General features: G+C 39.0%; 1 protein-coding gene across 10 annotated transcripts in view; it reads right to left on the minus strand.

The window, feature by feature from the left end:
* The window catches only part of CPEB1 (cytoplasmic polyadenylation element binding protein 1), a 90,669-nt gene that overhangs the window by 60,229 nt on the left and 9,166 nt on the right, over nucleotides 1-21,274 (minus strand). For 9 of the 10 annotated variants that reach the window (XM_049614229.1, XM_049614225.1, XM_049614226.1 and 6 more), the window contains exon 2: nucleotides 14,438-14,612. In XM_049614229.1, the coding sequence (XP_049470186.1) occupies nucleotides 14,438-14,612 (175 nt within the window). Of the gene's footprint in view, nucleotides 1-13,217; nucleotides 13,319-14,437; nucleotides 14,613-21,274 lie in introns of those variants that run through there. The other variant, XM_049614231.1, reaches the window with a different exon arrangement.

Raw genomic sequence — 21,274 nt, forward strand, 5'->3', positions numbered from 1 at the left:
CATGACCTGGGCCGAGGACCATGACCTGGGCCGAGGACCATGACCTGTGCTGAAGTCAGACGCTTAACGGACTGAGCCACCTGGGTGCCCCATATGGAGAAAATTATAAATTGACTGCACATGCCCAGGTAACCGCCCAGGAAAGACCTGAGAAGATGTCCAAGTATAAACATGTCTCAGGCTGAATCTCAACACAGAAACCGTGTGCATCAACCAAAACAAAACAAAAAAGAACATTTTTTTTTTTAGCCCAGCAAAAACATCAACACCAACAACAACAAAATCCAGAAAATGCTGGGAAAGGCTTTCCAGAGTTACCACATTATTATCCAGTTTTCAACAAACAAATCAAAAGGCATACAAAGAAACAAGTATGGCCTATTCAAAGGGAAAAAAAGAAATCAACAAAACTGTCCCTGAAAAGACCCTGGTATATATGCTACACAGAGACTTTAAAACAGTGGTTTTAAAGATGATCAAGAAATCAAAGGAAGAGGTGGATTTAAGTCAAGAAAACAATGGGTGAACAAAATGGAAATGTCAATGAAGAGACAGAAAACCTACAAAGAAACTAAAAAGAAAATTCTGGAACTGAAAAATGTAGTACCTGAAATGAAAATTTTACTAGAGGGATTCAAAGGCAGATTCAAGCAGGCAGAAGAAAGAATCAGTGAACTTTTAAGAGTGCAATGGGAATTATCGATGCCCAAGAAAGAAAAAAGATTTCAGAGAACAGCTCCTCAGGGACGGATGTGGGACACCAGCTGAAAGACTAACATATGCATCATGGCAGCTCCCGGAGAGCAGACAAAAAGGGGCAGAGATTATGTGAAGAAATAATGGCTGAAAATTTCTGAAATATGAAAATGAATATGAACCCTGCAGCAGCACAAAAAAACCCCAAGTCAGATGAACTCAGAGACCCACACCAAGGTCCATTATAATCATACTTTCAAAAGACAAAGAGAATCTTGAAAGCAGCAGAGAGAAGCCATTTATCACATTCAAGGATCCTTAGGAAGACCGTAAGACAGTCTCATCAAAAACTTTTGAGGCCAGCAAACTGTGGGCCAGTAAGTTCAAAGTGCTTAAGGGAAAAAAAAAAAAAAAAAGCCAACTAAGAATCCTGTATCCACTAACATTGTCCTGAAAAAGTGAGGGAGACATTAGGACATTTCCAGACAAATGAAAGCTAAGGAAGTTCACGGCCATTAGGTAGGACCTGCAAAATGCTCAAGGGTGTTCTGCACAGTGAAATCAAAGAACACTAAACAGTTACCTGAAGCTACACAGAGATATGAACATCTCCACAAGGGTAATGTGGGCAATTACAAAATCAGGTATCATTTTGATGGAATATTATCTGGCCATAAAAAAGAACAAAATCTTGCCATTTGCAACATGGATGGAGCTAGAGGATATAATGCTAAATAAAAGAAGTCAGTCAGAGAAAGACAAATACATTATGATTTCACTCATATGGCATGTAAGAGACAATGAAAAAAAATTAAAAAAAGAAAAAGACTAACAAGAAAACAGACTTAAATACAGAGAATATACTGGTGGTTGCCTGATGAGAGTTGGGTGGGAAAATGGGTCAAACATAAAGGAGATTAATACTACACTTATCATGACGATTACTAAGTAATGTATGAAATCAGCAAATCACTACATTGTACACCTGAAACTAATACAACACTGTATGTTAACTATGCTGCAGTTTAAAATAAAAAAGCAGGAATCATTTTAATAATGGTTTGTAAATGTGCTTTGTTTCCTACATGATTTCAAAGGCTACTGCATTTAAAGAAATTACACTATTAATGTAAAAGCTAGTATTACTGTCATCTTGCATTCTACGTAAAGATATAAACCTTGTCACAACAACAACCGGAAGGGAGGAGTACAGACTTGTAAAGGAGCAGAGGTTCTGTATGTTATTGAAATTAAGTTGGTATAAATCCAAGGTAGAGGGTTATAACTTTATGTTGTCAAATGTAAGCCCCCCCCAGTAGTAACCACAAAGAAAAAAAGGCTATATGATGCACACAAAAGGAAACAAAAAAGGGATTTAAATATTTCACTACAAAAAAAGGAAAATCAACTGAACACAAAAGAAGACATTAATGCAGGAAATGAGAGGCAAAAAAAGCTGTAAGGCACACAGGACAAAAACAGCACAATGCAGAAGTCCCTCCTTATAATTAATTAAATGTAAATGGATCATGGGGCACCTGGGTGATTCAGTCAGTTGAGCGTCCGACTCTTGATTCTGGCTCAAGTCATGATCTCACGGTTCCTGAGTTCGAGCCCCATGTAGGGCTCTGAGCTGACAGCATGAAGCCTGCTTGGGATTCTGGCTCCCTGTCTCTCTCTCTCCCCCTCCCCCACTTGCGCACTGTCTCTAGCTCTCAAAAATAAACATTTAAAAACATTTTAAAAAGATACATAAATGGATTAAATTCTCCAGTCAAAAGAGACTGGCAAAATGAATAAAAACACGTGACCCACCTATACGATGTCCACAAAAGACTCACTCGAGATCCAAACACACAGACTGAAAGTGAAATGATAGAAAAAAATATATTCCATGCAAATAGTACCCAAAAGAGAGCAGGGTGGTTCTACTAATACCTGGCAAAAGAGATTTAAACCCAAAAAGGTTATAAGAGATCAGAATGTTGTATGTAAATAAAAGGTTCAATAAATTAAGATAGAAAAATTATAAATGTTTACATACCTAATGACAGACCATCAAAATATGTGAAGCAAAAACTGACAGAACTGAGGACAGAGTCCTACAAGAGTTCAAGACTTTAATACCATACTCACAATAATGGATAGAACAACCAGAAAGAAGCTACTTATACAATGAAATACAAGACTTAGCATAATAGACCAATTATCTGACAGACATATACAGACATTCTACCCAAGAACAATGAATACACATTCTCCTCAAGTGTACATAGGACATTTTCTTGGATAGACCATATGTTAAACCACAAATTAAGTCTCAACAGATTTCAAAAGATTAAAAACAACACAACAAGATGGTGCTAGGAATCAGCAACAAAGGAAAACTGGAAAATTCACATAACTGGAAATGAAACTTTTTTTTAAAAACCAATGATCGGGGTGCCTGGGTGGCTCAGTCGGTTAAGCGTCCGACTTCGGCTCAGGTCACGATCTCGCGGTCCGTGAGTTCGAGCCCCGCATTGGGCTCTGGGCTGATGGCTCAGAGCCTGGAGCCTGCCTCCGATTCTGTGTCTCCCCCTCTCTCTGCCCCTCCCCCGTTCATGCTCTGTCTCTCTCTGTCTCAAAAATAAATAAACGTTAAAAAAAATTTTTTTAATAAAAAAAAATAAAAACCAATGATCAAAAATGAAATCACAAGGCAAATTAGGAGATAATAAGAGACAAAGGAAAATGAAAGCACAACATACTAGAACTGTGGGGCACAGAAAAGGTGGTACAGAGAGAAAAATTTATAGCTATGAACACTCTTACCAAAAAACAAGATCTCAGGGGCACCTGAGTGGCTCAGTTGTCTGACTTCAGCTCAGGTCATGATCTCACGATCCGGGAGTTTGAGCCTCATGTCAGGTTCTGTGCTGACAGCTCAGAGCCTGGAACCTGCTTTGGATTCTGTGTCTCCCTCTCTCTCTGCCCCTTCCTCCCTCCCTCTCTCTCTCTCAAAAATGAATAAATGTTAAAAAAAAAAAAAATCAAGATCTCAAATCAACAACCTAACTTTTTTACAAGGAAAGAACCAAAAGAACAAACTAAGCCCAAAGCTAGCAGATGAGGGAAAGAAGGGTAGAGATAACATAAAGAACAAAAGGAAAAAAAGTCAGTAAAACTAAAAGCTGGTTCTTTGAAAAGACCAACAACATTGACAAATCTTTAGTTAAATGAACTAAATTAAAACAGATTCAAATTACTAAAATCAGCAACATGTGGGGACAATACTATGTACTCCACAAAAATAAAAAGGATTATAAGAATATGAATAACCATACACCAAAAAAAATAACCTAGATGAAATGGGCAAACTCCAAGAAACACAAAACCTACTGAGACTAAATCACAAATATACAATCTGAATAGACATAGGACTAGTAAGGAGATTGAATCAAAACTAAAAATCTCCCAACAAAGAAAAACCCTGGATCTGATGGCTTCACTGGTAAACTCTACCAAACATTTGAAGACCTAATACCAGCCCTTCTCAAACTTTCCCAAAAAACTGAAGAGGAGAGAATACTTCTCAACTCATTCTATGAAAGCAGCATAATCTTGATACCAAAGACAGTACAAGCAAACTACAGACCAACATTCTTTATGAACACTGATCAAAAACAAAAGTTGGACAAGAATACTCAACAAAATACTAGCAAACAGAATTCAGGTAGTGCACTGAAATGATTATACATTGTGGCCAAATAGGATCTGTTCATGGAATCCAAGGATGGTTCAACATACAAAAAATTTATATGCCACATCAACAAAATGAAGGAAAAAAAAAAACACATGATGATTTCAATTGATGCAGAGAAAGCATGTGAGAAGATTCAACACCTTTCATGATAAAAATCAGTCACCAAAATAATAAGAAGAAACTAACTTTCACATAATAAAAGCATTATATGAAAAACCCACAGCAAACATAATACTCAATGAGGGGACACTAAAAGCTTTTCCCCTAAGATCAGGAAAAAAAACAAACAAAAAAATCAAGGATACCCACCTTTTACCACTTCTATTCAATATAATGGAAGTTCTAGCCAGAGTATTTAATCAAGAAAAATAAAAGGCATCCAAAGTGGAAAGGAACAAGTATAATTATCCCTGTTTGTAGATGAATGTATGCTGAAACCCCTAAAGGAGTCCACAAAAAAATTCCTATTAGAATAAATGAAATTAAAAGCGAAGTATCAGGCAACAAAGTCAACACACACACATACACACCAGATGCACTTCTATCACGATGAGCAATCTGAAGAGGAAATTACAAAAACAATTCCATCCACAATACCATCAAAATGAATAAATTACTTAGGAACTGACTTAAGGAAGTCAATGACTTACACAATGAAAATGAACAAACACTGATGAAATAAATTAAAGAGGACATAAAAAAAAATGTTCATGGACTGGAGGACTTAATGTTATTAAAATGTCAATACTACCCAAAGCAATCTATGGATTCCATGCAATGCCTATTAAACATCCCAGTGACATTGCTGCAAAAGTAGAAAACCCTTGACACTAAAAGCTAAGGAACCAAAGCAAAAATAAACATGTGGGATTACATTACTAAAAACCATCTAACCAACAAAATGAAAAGGTAACCTACCAAATGAGAGAATATTTGTAAATCGTGTCTGATAAAGGGCTATTGTCCAAAATACATATGGAAAAAGGCATCCTAAAATTCATATGGAATCTCAAGTGACCCTGAAAAACAAAAGCAAGTTATTTTTCTTGAAGAAAAATAACAAAGTTGGAAGATTCACACTTCCCGATTTCAAATCCTACTACAAAGTTATAGTAACCAAAACAGTGTGGTATTGGCATACATACAGACCTATAAACTAACAGACTAGAAAGCCCAGAAAAAATCCTTACATAGATGGTCAAATGATTCTTGAGAAGGGTGCCAAGACTACTCAATGGGGAAAGGATGGTCTGGTGCTGGGAAAACTGGATATACACCCGCAAATAAAGTTGGATGTTTAGCTAAGACCGTTTATAAATATTAACTCAAAATAAATCAAGGACCTAAATTTAAGACCTTAGAAGAAAACACAGGACAAAAAGCTTTATGAAACTGCATGTAGCAATGATTTCTTGGATATGAAATAAAAGGCACAAGTAACAGGCAAAAAAAAAAAAAAATAGGCAAATTAGGGGCACCTGGGTGGCTCAGTTGGTTGAGCATCTGACTCTTGATTTCTGCTCAGGTCATGATCCCAGGGTCATGGGATCAAGCCCCACATTGGGCTCCACACTAAGCATGGAGCCTGCTTAAAATTCCCCCCTCTCCCTTGCTCACTCTCTCTAAAATGAAAAGACAAATTAGGTTTTAGGAAAATTTTTCAATTTTTTTCAAAGTTTATTTATTTTGAGAGAGAGAGAAAAAGCATGTGTGCATGTGCACGAGGGGGGTAAGGGCAGAGAAAGGAGAGAGAGAATCCCAAACAGGCCCCGCACAGTCAACGTAGAGCCTGACTCAGGGCTCAATTCCATGAACTGTTAGATCATGACCTGAGCCAAAATCAAGAGTTGGACACTCAAGCTGAGCTACCCCCACACGCCCCAGATTTCATGAAAATTTTACAGTTTTGTACATCAAAAGGCACACTCCAGAGTACAAAGACAACCCACAGAATAGGAGAAAATAGTCCCAAAAGTTATCTATCTGATAAAGGATTAATATCTACAACATACAGAAAACTCCTAAAATTTAGCAACAAGAACAAAAAACCAACAACTTGATTTAAAAATGTACCAAGAGCACACCATGTACACTGTATGTTAGCTAACTTGACAATAAATTATATTAAAAAAAAAAACTATTTACCTTCCTAATGAATAAAACGTACAAAGGAGTGGAATAGATGTTTCTCCAAAGAAGATATACAAATAGCAAGTAAACACATGGAAAGATGCTAAATATCACTGATTAGGGAAATGCAAATCAAAACTAAATAAGATACCAGACCTAATACTCATGAGGATAGCTACTGTAAAAAACAAAAAAACAGAAAACAAGTGTCTGTGAGGATGTAGAGAAACTGGAGCCCTTGTGCACTCTTGGTGGGAATATAAACAGTACAGTTACTGTGGAAAACAATATGGTGGTTCCTCAAATTAAAAACAGAACCACCATGTGATCCAGCAATTACACCTCTTGGCATATACCTGAAAGAACCAAAAGCACAGTCTTGAAGAGATTTGTACATTCATGTTTATAACGACAATATTCACAACTGCCAAAATGTGGAAGCAACCAAGTATCCACCAATGTAGGAGGCATAAGCAAAATGTAATGTATACAACATAATGGAATATTATTCACTTAGAAATCCTGACAAATGCTACAACGTGGATGAACCTTCATGGCTAAGTGACATAATTAGTCACAAATGACAAATACTGTAGGATTCTATTTACATGTTCTAGTTAGAACAGTCAAAATCTTAAAGACATAAGGTGTAACGGCAAGTGCCAGGGGGTGGCAATGAGGGAAGAATGGGGAGTTACTGTTCAGTGGGTACAGAGTTTCAGCCTTACAGGATGAAGAATTATAGGGATAATGGCTGCACAAGAACGTGCATGTACATCATGTCACTGAACTGTGCACTAGAAAAATGGTTATGATGGTAAATTTTCTTTTACAACAAAGAAATATCCTAGACATTAACAGGTAGGGAATGTGGGGGAGGGAATGTGGGGGAGAGAACTTATTTGAACTTAAAATTAGGGCCTCTTTCAGTTTCGGTACCCAGTTTGTGAGAATGTATTCATCGAGCAATTGTACAACAACCCCCACCATGTGCCAGACGCAGTACTGAGGATTAGGAACCCAAGGATATTTAAGACCCAGTCCTTTGTAGTCTAAACCAGAAACCAGGAATTCAACTTCAAAAATCATGACCCCAGCAATGCTCTCACACAACTGTGTTCTTTATATATCCACACCATCACAATCAGTACCATCACATAACAAGTAAGTGCAGTTTCAGGCACTATTCTACATATTCAAGATACATGTCTTATTCAACCTTCCCCAAATCCTATAGACAGGTACTGTTACTACGCCTGTGTTATAGTTAGGGCAACTTAATCTCAGAGAATTAGCTAAAATTAGGTCAAGTTGCACATCCAGGATCTGTTTTCAAGTTAATCTGCATCCAGAGCCTGCATTTTTTGTGTAGGTTTATAATGAAATGGGCAAATTGAATAGGCTTCTTCTTATCTACTCTGTTTTGAGAATACATTTAGACCACCACACAGGTCAATGAACAATCTGAAATAGCCAAGAATGATCTCGCTACCGGTAACAGAGGCAGGAGAATGTGAGAAAAAGTTTTCAGAGGTGATAACTAAGCCATTCTTGAACAAGGATTTTTCTAGGCAGGGAATATTCAATTTAGTATCCTGCTTAACAGTTCAGCTATGTAGCAGAACAGCATTTCCTGCATGATTTCATCTAAGCCAGTGACTTTAATTATATAATGGAATCTCAAGAAACACACCAGACAGAACAGGATAAAAGAAAAGACCCCTGGGGCCCAGTTCTAGGGATCTTTCCTTGGATGATGCCAGACCATATATGCCTCATGTATTCTTTTAACTGTAGAAAATTTTTCACAGTAGAGACAAAAAATTAAGTAGGCTTTACACCAAGACTGAAAAGTTTTTCAAATGCTTAGTTATTTTCAGAGTGTGCACACGTCAGTGGGGAAGGGGCAGATCTGAGAGAGGGAGACAGAAAATCCCACGCAGGCTCCATACGGTCAGCACAAAGTCTGACTTGGGGCTCAATCTCATAAACCAGGAGATCATGACCTGAGCTGACATCAAGAGTCAGACACTTAACCAGCGGAGCCATCCAGGTGCCCCCAGACTGACTGAACTTTGCAGTATCACAATACCTGGGGTCTACAAAGATGTAGAGGACAACTCTCATGAAAATGTGGCAGGATTGTAAACTGATAAAAATCACTTTGAAGACAGTTATATACTCATTACTCTGCAATTCACTTCTAGGTTCATATGCTAAAGAAATTCTTGTTATATGCACATAAGGAGATACAAACAAGATGTTCACCAAAATACTGTTTTTAACAGCAAAAATCATTTTCCAACAGAGGATCAGATAAATAACATTTATGTAAAATGCTACTACTATACAGTCATTAAAACCCACTGATTTGACTTTAAAATGTCAATATGGACACACTGCAAATGTAATACATGGAAAATGGCAAATACAAGCATACCTTATTTTATTGCATTTTTCAGGTACTCCAGATATTTTATTGCATTTTCAGAAACTGAAGATTTATGGCCACCCCACGTTTAGCAAGTCTATCACTGCCATTTCTCCACCAGTATTTGCTCACTTTGTGTCTGAGTCACATTTTGGTAGTTCTTGCAATATTTCAAACTTTTCATGATTATTGCAATTGTTACAGTGACCTGTGACCTTTGACGTTACTACTGTAATTGCTTTGGGGTGCCACAAACTGCGCCCACTTAACCAATGACAAACTTAACCGATAAATGTTACGTGTTCACACTGTTCCACCAATTGGCTGTTCCCCTGCTCTCCCCCTCTTTTTTGGCCTCCCTAGTCCCTGAGGCACAACAGTGTCAAAATAAGGCCAACTGATAACCCTACAGTGGCTTCTAGGGATCCAAGGGAAAGGAAGAGTCACACGTCTCTCACTTTAAATCAAAAGCTAAAAATGGTTAAGCTCAGTGAGGAAGGTGTGTTGAAAGCAGAGATAAGCCAAAAGCTAGGCTTCTTGTCCCAAACAGGCAAGTTGTAAATGCAAAAGGTAAGTTCTTGGAGGACATTAAAAGTGCTACTTGTCAACAAACACGTAAGACAAACAGCCTAACTGCTGATACGCAGAAAGTCTTAATGGTCTGCAGAGAAGATCAAACCAGCCACAACCTTCCCAGAGGCCAAAGCCTAATCCAGAGCAAGGCCCTTACTATCTTCACTTCTGTGAAGACAGAGAGGGGAGGAAGCTGAAGACAAATATGAAGCTAACAGAGATTGGTTCATGAGGTTTAAGGAAAGACACCATTTTTATACCATAAAACCGCAAAATAAAGCAGTAAGTTACCCACAAGGTCTGAGATAATTAATGAAGGTTTTCAGGGCACATGAAACAGCCTAAATCAGAAGAAGATGCCATCTAGGACTTCCACAGCGTGAAAGGAGAAGTCAGTGCTTGGCTTCAAAGGACAGGTTGACTCCGTTGGTAGGGGCTAATGCAGCTGCTGGCTTTAAGTCAAAGCCTGTGCTCATGCGCCATTCTGAAAACCCTAGGGCCTTTAAGAATTATGCTCAATCTACTCTGCCTGGACTCTGTCAAGGGAACAACAAAGTCCGGACAGTACTTCTGTTTACAATGTGGTACACTAAATATTGCAAACCCAAATATTGTTGAGACCTACTGCTCAGAAAAAAAGGATTTCTTTCAAACTATTACTGTTCATTGACAATGCACCTAGTCACCCAAGAGCTTGGACAGAGATGTACAAGGAGATCGATGTTGTTTACACACCTGCTGACACAACATCCATTCTGCAGCCCATGGATCTAGAAGTAATTTCAACTTTCAAGTCTTACTATTTAAGAAATATTTTGTAAGGCTATAGCTGCCATAGATAGGGATTCCTCTGATGGATCTGGGCAAGTAAACTGAAAACCTTCTGGAAAGGATTCACCATTCTGGATGCCAATAAAAACATTCATGATTCATGGGAAGAGGTCAGAATACCAACATAAATAGGAGTTTGGAAGAAACTGACCCCAACCCTCATGGATGACTTTGAGGGGTTCAAGACTTCAGGAGAGGAAGTCACTGCAGATGTGGTAGAAACAGCAAGAGAAAAAGAATTAGAAATGGAGCCTGAAGATGGGACTCAATTGATGAAATCTCACGATCAAACTGTAACAGACGGGGGGGGGGGGGTTGCTTCTTATGGATGAGCACAGAAAGTGGAGATGCTGGGAAGACTGCTGAAATGACAACAAAGGATTTAGAATATTACCTATACTCAGTTGATAAGAAGGCAGAGGCAGGGTTTGAGAGGATGGACTCCAATTTTTTTCCCCTACTATAAACGTTTTTGAGAATTTTACAGGTCTCAGGAAAAACTAAGAATGTGTATGTATGTATATGCATACATATGTATTAACACTTTATCTCCACATCATATTACGTTACAAAGATTTTTATATAGCTAAACATGTAAAAAGATTATTCTCAAAAGGTATTATTCTATTAACTACATGACATTCCATCGCTTGAATATACAGTATAAATATTTCCCTCTTGGGAGACACTTAAGCTTTTTCAAATTTTCACCACTGTAACGATGCTCTAAGTATCCGTTTACATAAATCCTTATTTGCACTGATTACTACTCCGTAGGAGAGATTCTCAGATCTCGACATACTGAGTCAAGGAGCGTGATGATTTCTAAAAGCTAAGAAGTTATCTTTGAGGCCGAGTTGTAAAGAAGCTGCAGTGGCAAACAGAGGAGCAATGCCAGGAACCCTTCCTGAGTGCAAAGATGGTGAGTCGATCCTCCCTTTCCTGTCATGGGATGGCAGCCCGCTTAGAGGTCCGACTTCCATTTTGTTCTCCATCTTGTTGGGAGAAATTGGTAATCAGATCTTGGAGGACAAATCAGTTCCTTAATGTCACTGGTCATGGACCTCTGACAACTCTCACAAGAACATCCAGGGACTTTGCAACGCCCACAACATCCACCCCATCTAGCCCAACACCCCTGCAGCCACGGTGTGGGCACTCCCCCTTCCCTACTCCCCCATTCTGTGCCTAAAACATGCCAAGCTCTCTAAGAAGCCTTAGTCCAACCTTTTCTGTCTGAAATGTTTTCCCCACACTCTTTACAAGATCTAGCTTCTTCTCCTCCTTTAGTACTCCGTTTTAAACATACCTCCCCAGAGAGTTCTTGCCTGACCATGTCACTCAAAACATCATTACTTCATAGTACTTACTAAAACTTGCAATGATTTTACTTATTTCTCTATTGAGTTTCTCCCATTATCCATGATGGGAGAGCAGGTTCTGAGAATACCACGTAAAGTCAGGAATCCCTGAAGCCTAACAACAGTGACTGGCATGAAGTACGCATTCCTTAACTATTTGTTGAATTTCTGGTGAATTTGGCTAACTGTGGAAGTGGGACCAAGTGTTTAGTAATCTAAGTAGTAGGAATCTAAAGACAGAGTTTGGAGGGAGGGACCTGAGCTACAGATTCAAGGTTGGGTTCATCTGCTTTCCTTGATGTGGTAGCTGAAGGAGGTCTCCCAAAGATGTCCATGTCTTCATCCCCAGAACCTGTGCACATCTCAGAATGAAATACCAGTGTCTGCTTAGCTGCACAGACAACCAATCATCCCAATGTTAGAACAGCATGATCTAGGCTCTAAGGCCAGGACTCCATCTATGGCGTGCCTGGCTCAAGAGAAATCTGAGCTGCAGCAGTCACAGCATCCATTGGAGCCCCAATAAAACCAAGACCACACCAGACACAGGAGTCAAAACCTGGGCATAAACCTGCATGCACCTGAAGATGTGCTGTTTGTGGGAGCTGAGTGTCAGAAAGTGACCAAACAACACAGTGACAGCAGACTTTGATTTAAGCCTGAGATTAGCCACTTAGTAGGTAGCCTTGCCCAAGTCCTCTAACCTAGATGAGACTTCGTTTTCTCATCGTAAAATGGAACCGAATCCTTCCTAAAACAAGGGTGATACTATTTTCAGAAGCTGCCACAGCCACCCCACCTTCCACAACCACCACTGTGAACAGTCAGCAGCCACAGACCTCAAGGCAAGACCCTCCTCCAGCATAAAGACTATGACCCACTCAAAGTTCAGATGATGGTTAGCCTTTTTTTTTTTTTTTTAGCAATTAAGTATTTTTAAAGTATGAACAATTTTTTTACATATATAATGCTATTGCACACATCATAGACTACAGAATGGCATAAATATAACTTCCATATTCACTAGGAAACCAAAAAATTCCTTTGGCTCACTTCATTGCAGTATCGGCTTTGCTGTGGCAGTCTGGGACCCAACCCACAATTTCTCTGAGGTATGCCTAAGTTCCCAGCATGTCTGAGGCAACCCAGTGAAATTTAAGCCATTGTTGAGGGTCATTCATATTGAAATATAATTCATGAAATCTTCTCAAAGAAGAAAAACACATACATACGTTGAATCGAGATTTTGTGAGTTTTTAAATTGACATAAGCTAAAGAAGAGTAAGGGTTGTTATTAGCTCATGATGTACACCAATTAATAGAAAATACACATATACTTTATTGGAAGTTTGAAGAGACCAGACATACCAGCATTCCTAGTTCCTCCTATGTCCTTCTCCCATTTGCCCTCCAGTTAGAACAATGTACTAGAAATAAATTCTATAGTTACCACAGGTCAGTCTCCTTTGTGAGGACATCTCTCCTTCAGACATTTAGCTACTTTATGTTCATATACGCCTGCATCTTTATGGGAATGATTTCCAACGTCAACTTAGGAAGTAAATCAAAGAATTTATAATGAAAGAGCAGCAATTGCCAGTTCTTATTCTGCAAATCCCACTATTGCCAAATTTCTTCAAGATCCACTTAAAGAATTAAAAATATGTTCAACTTTCAACTAAAATAACCCCAACAACAAACACTCCATCAACATGTTGCAACTTCCACAAATGCTTATGACACAGCACCGTCAGGACATCCGAGTCTCCTTGTGAAATATCACCTTCAGGGGATGCTGCCCTCTCCCCTCCACTATCCTATGGAATATCCTAAATATCACGAAAACTCAATGCTTGCTGGGCACCTGGGTGGCTCAGTCGATTGAGCATCTGACTTCGGCTCAGATCATGAACTCACGTTTTGTGAGTTCCAGCCCCACTCTGGGCTCTGTGCTGACAGCTCGGAGCCTGGAAGCTGGAGCCTGCTTCAGATTCTGTGTCTCCCTCTCTCTCTCTGCCCCTCCCCTACCTGCTCTCTCTCTCTCTCTCTCTCTCTCAAAAATAAGATTAAAAAAAATCTCAATGATTGCTGACCCACATTCATGTGTAAAAGCAATTATTCAAGAGATGCACTGTCCAATACAGCAGCCACTAATCATGTGGCCACCAAGCATTTGGAATGCAGCTAGTTCGAACTGAGCAGTGCAGTAAATGTGAAATATATACTGAAGTCTTAGTACTAACAAAATAGGATATCTCATTAACAGTTTTTATACTGATTACATACTCACATATTTTGTTAGGCTAGGTAAATATTAATGTCACTTTTCAAAAAAAAAAAAAACCTTTTAAATGTGGCTACCAGAAAATCTAATTACATATATGACTATTATAATTCTATATATAAATAGTCCTGATACCTTTGACCTATCCTTTTTTATCTTTTTGTGTGTCATAAAATAGACTTGTACATTATAAATCAAAGTCAGTCTTCACTCAGAAGTGAACCCAATCCACAAAGTAAGCTACAAAAAGGGGCAAGTGTCACCAGAGATTCAAGGTCATTCTTTACAAGCTTCACAAGAAAGCTTCCTAGAAACAGCTCTACATACATGCCTAGTGTAGGTTTTCATACATACATACACACACTAAATTTTCAAATCTAAGTCACCTGGCAAATGATCATGAATTCCTCGGTTTATGGGTGTAGTGCAGACTCTACTGAAATCCAGAGAATTATCCAATATGGCATTTATCCTTCGAAAGATATTGGCATTGCTACACGTGGAGAGTGCGGGTGCTTCCTGGTTGTCCCAACAATCTTTTATCCTTCCAGCTTCTTCTTCCTACACACAGAAAAAAGATATTTAGGTTTTCCTCCTAGACACCAGAAAAGATACTTAGGTTTTTCTACACTCCCTTACTCCTAAATCCAACACTGTGAGTTAGATAAAGTAACAAGGACTTGAATTTCTTACCTATATACTAAAATACCTGAGGAGTCCTATTATGAGCGAGGTATCTTGAGAGAACTAAAAGAGGGGTGAAACAACAAAACACCTAAATACAAGATATTGCCCCAGAACTTTCTAATCTAATAGGACATGTATAGGAATTAGCATGGTGTGGCAGCAGTAGGAGTTTCAGAACCAGAAATATGAGATTCAAATCTTGGAGGCTGATCTATATACTATTTGGCAATTAAAAAAATGAAGGACTGGGGCGCCTGGATGGCTCAATCGGTTAAGCGTCTGACTTCAGCTCAGGTCATGATCTCACTATTAGTGAGTTCAAGCCCCTCACAGAGCTCTCCCCTGTAAGTTCAGAGGCACTTCGGATCCTCTGTCTCCCCCTCTCTGCCCCTTTTGCACTCATTCTCGCTGTCAAAAATAAACATTAAAAAAAGGAAATATTGATACATGCTACAACATGGATAAACCTCAAGTACACTATGCTAAGTGAAAGAAGTCAGTCACAGAAGACCACCTATTATTAGCCCATTAATATGAAATGTCCCAAACAGACAAATCTATAGGAGATGAGTTGTCTTCATCTCAGGGTGGACAGGGAAGAAGGTTTGGGGATGGTGGCTAATGGGTACAAGGTTTATGATAATGAGATAATGAAGATACTCTAAAATTAGATTAGGGTGATAAATCACAAAACTGTACACTAAAAATTACTGAATTTTATGCTTATGTGAATTGTATCTCATTAGAGTTAAAGAGTTTGGTTCTGCCATTTATTGTCAGTTACTTAACCTCTGTGCCTCAGTTTCCCTATTTCTGAAATGGGAAGAGTACCTACCAACCTTTTGATGAGATATCTAAAGCACTTAGCATGGAGCCTGGTATATGGTAGCTGCTATTTTTACACCTGAAGATACAACTACAGAAGACACAATAAGCACCAAGAGTGTACAAACACCATCCAAAGGGAATGGTTTATGTGGTATCTCAGTAGATAACACCACCATCTGCTAGGTGTCCCAGACAGAAATCTCTTCACTCTTCAATCTCCCTCCCTCTCTCACCACATGTGATGCCTGACATAGTAAGCAATGATATAATGGCTGACAGAGTCACCAGCTCTAGGATTCCCAATGATCTTGGGGAAAATCAGCAAAAAGCAGACCAAGTAAGGAAACTAGCACCTAGGATCTTACAGCTGGTCACTTCAAAACAAAATTCTAAAAAGCTGGGTGCCTATTAATGTTCAGGTAAGCAGGAGAAGGAGCAGAAGCACAGAATTTATCAACTCTATAGGATGGTCTTAAAGGGACGAACTTGAATCCCATATCATTCTCAAGCTCTTGAAAAGACTGTATCCGTTGGAAGCTGTGAGGATGACCAGAACGCACAGTCCTGCATATTCCCTGGGTCATTTTCCCAAACCTTCCAGAAGCCACCATTGAGAACAGCTAAACCCATAGACACGAGGCCCTGTTCACAACTGTAGATTTCTAAGATGATTCTCAACCTCACTAAGGCAACATCACAAAGGCTAAGATGCAAGCATTTACAATCAATCTGTAGATCTTAAAGCTACATGCCTCCCTCATTCACTGCCTAATAAACTTTAACCAATTGCCTGCTATGTACAGTGAGCACCCAAAGGGGAGGCAGATTAGAGATCCAACCAAAAAGAGATTCCTGAAGTCTGGAAAGGGAACTAAGATCTGGTCGTGTTGTTAACAGTTACGACATAAGCTACAGTTGGCTGTAATCCTATATTGTCCTCTCAGCCAAGGGAGCTCAGAAGAAGACAATGTGCCTGAAAGTAAAGATAGGAAGAAGGTGTGAAGCACACAGAGAACAGAAGGGCATTATCAGAAGCGGCCCAATGTGGTGGGGCACTGGGTATAGAAGACAGCAAACTGGAAAGAAGGCCTCATGCCAGGTTCAGGATTAGAACAACCTCCTATATCAAAGGTTTCAAAACTTTAAAGGGCCTCTCTTAATACACAATCTGATTTTTATTTACTAGTACAGATGTGCTGTAGATCTATGGATTCCCAGATCCTGGCCACACTTACAAGCAAAGAGGTAGCACCCTAATAGTCTCAGAAGGCCTCAAGCAACTATGTGAAATAAGAGAGGCAGAGCCTGTGAGCAAAGTGCCACTGTGGTGAGGGGATGATGCAGGCCCACAGGCCTTCTGGGAGAAACCTGCTTCCCCAGGAGTAGGGCAAGGTCTAAGAATCGTACCATCTCAAGCATCCTGAAAAAAAAAATTAGGCCTGACCCAAATCTGCCCCACTCCCAATACCGTTATGAACATGCACCGTAACTCTGAAACTCAAGGCTAATGCTATCTGGAATGTCTCCCTCCCTCTCCTCCTCTCAGGTCTGCCAAGCCAGTTATCTAGAGGAGTCCAGGTAATTACAACACAAGTAAATGGAGTGTTCAATTAATACCCCAAACTGCCTAATCAGTAAGTACCAGTGGTTTGCCTTGAATAACCAATTTGGAAGGGGGTTAAAAAAAAAAAAAAAATCAAAGCCAGCAATATCAGATGGGGAACGGATCTACTTTCCTTATGTGTACAATAGGGATAAAAGTAGTAACAAGGTCTCACAGAGCTCTTTGTGAATTAGTGCATATAACATGCTTGCCACAGTACCTGGAACATAATTATGTGCTGAACAGATGAATGTTCGCTATCAGTAGTATCACTACTGCACCAAGGGCTCAGGGGCCACCACAAGGATCCCTGAATAAAAGACTATTTGCTCATTAAAAGAGAATAATGTACTAAAGACTCAGGGAAACTACTCTTTTGAAGACCCCAGGCCCTTCTATGCCTAACTTTCCTAATCGTTTGATTCAGAAAGCTTAATTAAAAAGACTTAAGACAGGACACAAATCAAACTGCCCAAAACCTGTACCTACTGCAGAATTTAGCAATCCTTTAAACTCTTCAGCTAAATGAATTCAGTGTCTCATCTTCAAAACACTATCTCTTATCCACACCCATACTTACACACCCATTACTCTGTATATTCTATCCTGACTGATCACTTTATAGGTCTGAGTTCCTACCAATGTTTTACCATAAATACAAACAGTTTTCTCCCTGGGTTATACCACTCTTGTCTGGTAGTTTTCAGTTATTTCTGGCATATTTCGCCCTTAAATGGGACTATTTGCTAGGTGTTTTTTTTTTTTTTAACCTTTATTTGGTCTTTCATGATGAACAGGAAAGGAGGCTTTAAGACAGATCAGAAGCTTAGAATGCAAATCTTAACACTATTGAGAACTATGGATCAACGGAGCAAATTACTTGGCAAAGCTAGAAATGAAAAGCAGGAATTCTTACTGTCAGGGACTAAAACTGATGTCAAGATAAAACTAATTGTACCTACTTACTGTCAGAATGAATGGCTCATGATGAATCTCTATGGATACAAGCTATTTTATAGCAGGCCTCAATGTTCTCCTGGTCAATAGGTGAAAATGGACACTCCCATCATGAACCAACACTGGTCTCCTACACCAGTAATTCTCAACTGGTTGGGGCAGGGAGACAACAGACAGAAAAAAAAAAAAAGCATTCCTTTTTTCCAGAAGGGAAGAATCTTCCCCCAAAACTGAATCACTGTTTCACAAAGCAGAACACAGGACAGCCTGTGGAGTACAAATACTAAATCTACCATTTAGGTATGTTCTAGGAGCCTTGGTTGTCTTGGGTATTCAAGTGGAGTACCACCTACTTCGCAGACTTTGTAGTAATGAGAAATCTATAAAGTGCCTGTATAGGCTCATCCCAGTGAAATTCACCAAGAAGCTTATTTACTTGTTTAGCACACAACTGGAGGTTTTTCTCCATTTGTGGTTTGAAACTGTCCGTCATAACACTTTAAAAATCTGAACCCATACCACATAGCTATGTGTTCTAATTAAAGAATAATATGCCCAAATTTTATACTTATTTGTATGCTAGAACGGTCTAATTGGAAATACTGGTCTTGCCTTCAGATGCCATACAATCCAGGATCAACATGGTAATAGGATGGCCATTCTTTTAGGTCAAAATCCTGGCCTGGGGTTATTTAATGGTCATAATGAATGCCAACTTTACCATCTCTGAGTTGATATAATTTGCCTTTAATCAAAAACACAATACCTATATTGCAGACCTCAAGACCATTTCTGCTAATTATTTACTATGGATTCATGAAAGCCAGTTGAGAGATTTAAGGAAGACTCTCTGAAGGGCACACACTTTACTCTTCAAGACGGAGTTTTAACCTGGGGTCCACAGATCGCAATCTACTAAGCTTCCAACAAAACTGTGTTCACATTAAAAAATTTTCTGAGTGGGAATGCAAGCTGGTGCGGCTACTCTGGAAAACAGTATGGAGGCTCCTCAAAAAAATTAAAACTAGAACTACCTTATGACCCAGCAATTGCACCAGTAGGTATTTATCCAAGGGATACAGGTGTGCTGTTTCGAAGGGACACATGCACCCCAATGTTTACAGCAGCACTATCGACAATAGCCAAAGTATGGAAAGAGCCCAACTGTCCATCGATGGATGAACAGATAAAGAAGATGTGGTATATATCTACACATACATACAATGAAGTATTACTTGGCAATCAAAAAGGATGAAATCTTGCCATTTGCAACTACGTAGATGGAACTGGAGGGTATTGTGCTAAGTGAAATTAGTCAGAGAAAGACAAATATCATATGACTTCACTCATATGAGGAATTTAAGAGACAAAACAGATGAACAGAAGGGAAGGGAAATAAAAGTAATATAAAAACAGGGAGGGAGACAAAGCATAAGAGACTCATAAATATGGGGAACAAACAGGGTTACTGAAGGGGGTATGGGAGGGGGGATGGGCTAAATGGGTAAGGGGCATTAAGGAATCTACTCCTGAAATCATTGTTGCACTATATGCTAACTAATTTGGATGTAAATTAAAACAAAGCGTTAGGTTGAAAAAATTAAGATTAAAAAAATTTTTGAGAATAAGATTTTCTAATTACATCTTTTTTAGTTGAAAGCATTCATCTTGAACATTTAGGTTTTGTTTAATTAAGATACACCAACAGTATATTGGGGGCAATATACTTAGATGCCCCTGAAGAACTAGTTCACAGACGTACTTTGGCAATTTGCTTTTATCTTTATAGTAATAACGCTGAAAAAAACCTCTACAGGATTTACACTCATGATTCTGAGGATACTATTTAACCACAATTCTGAACAGTCCTTATATGAACAACCACTTACAAAAATGTTATTCAGACCAAAGATTAGGAAATGGCTACAGTTTCACCTGAGGAATTGACAGGTTATCTTTATGGAAGAATGTAAATCATCTAGCCAAATGTCCACCTTTGCTTTGGTCACCTGGTCACTCAAAGCCAGTTTCTGGTTGAACTTCAATGAGTCTGTAGCTAAGAAGCGCTTCTCTATGTTTGACTTTCTCCTTGACCCTTACTTGTCCATTCTTAACTGAAATTCCACCTCGAGTCTTCTGTGCAACACTGGAAAGAATTAAAATGTATTATGTTGGTCCATACAAAACTGCCAATACTCGACCTTTTGCAACCAACAAAATGGCAGCTTCACAGAGTTCAATCTAGTATTTCATAAGTACTAAAAGCCTGTTACATTAGATTTTGAGATTACAGACAGATAAAACATAATCCCTGCCCAAAGGAGAATTAGTTAAGTGGGAGAAGAAAATCTAGTTAGGTAAATGGAGATTGAGGTAAGCACAAAATGCTACACACAGGAGAAGAATAAATTAAGGTATCTGGAATAGTGTGACAATTAGCTAGAGACTAATGAAAAATCAGAATTTCCGTAAGTGTGGGAAGAACAGACAAGCAGAGAATAAACACAGAGTGGATACAGAACACAGTAAATTCAATGAAAGAAAGCAGAGGAATAGGGCTGGATAGGGAGGTTCACCAGTAATAAAGGAGAAATGGCTGCAGGTCCTTACAGAGAGACAAAATAAATCCCTCACCAGATACAAAATTCAAGATACCACCCCTTCTTCCTCTCCTTCACGACCTGACTTTCCTCTCTTCTCCACTGGTTTTTTCCCAACAATCTGTAAGTATGCCCAAGGCTCTCTCATCTTTAAAAAAAATCTTCCTTGACTTAAAACATCCTCCCAAGTCACTGCCTTCTTTCTTTTGCTCTACTACCAACTTTCTAAAAAGGTGCTATACTTCTTAACCCATTTGTCCCCTGAACCCACGATATCCTGCTGGCACAAAGCTGCAAAAAGACACCACAGAACTCTTAAATTAAGGACTTCATAGTTGCCAAACCCAACCACCATTTCAAGTTCACCTTACTTGGTATTTTGGGGGATCTGATCCTTAACTCTTCTCCACTCATTTAATTCAGGAACCCCTTTCTTCTGGATCTCTCCTTTCTGATTAGTTTTCAGTTTCCACAGAGTATATCTAATGCATCTCTCTCTCCCTCCTCCCTCTTTCTTTCTCCCTCTCTTTCTCACACACACATACACA

Source organism: Panthera uncia, assembly GCF_023721935.1.
Source record: "Panthera uncia isolate 11264 chromosome B3 unlocalized genomic scaffold, Puncia_PCG_1.0 HiC_scaffold_2, whole genome shotgun sequence".
Classification (NCBI taxonomy): Eukaryota; Metazoa; Chordata; class Mammalia; order Carnivora; family Felidae; genus Panthera; species Panthera uncia.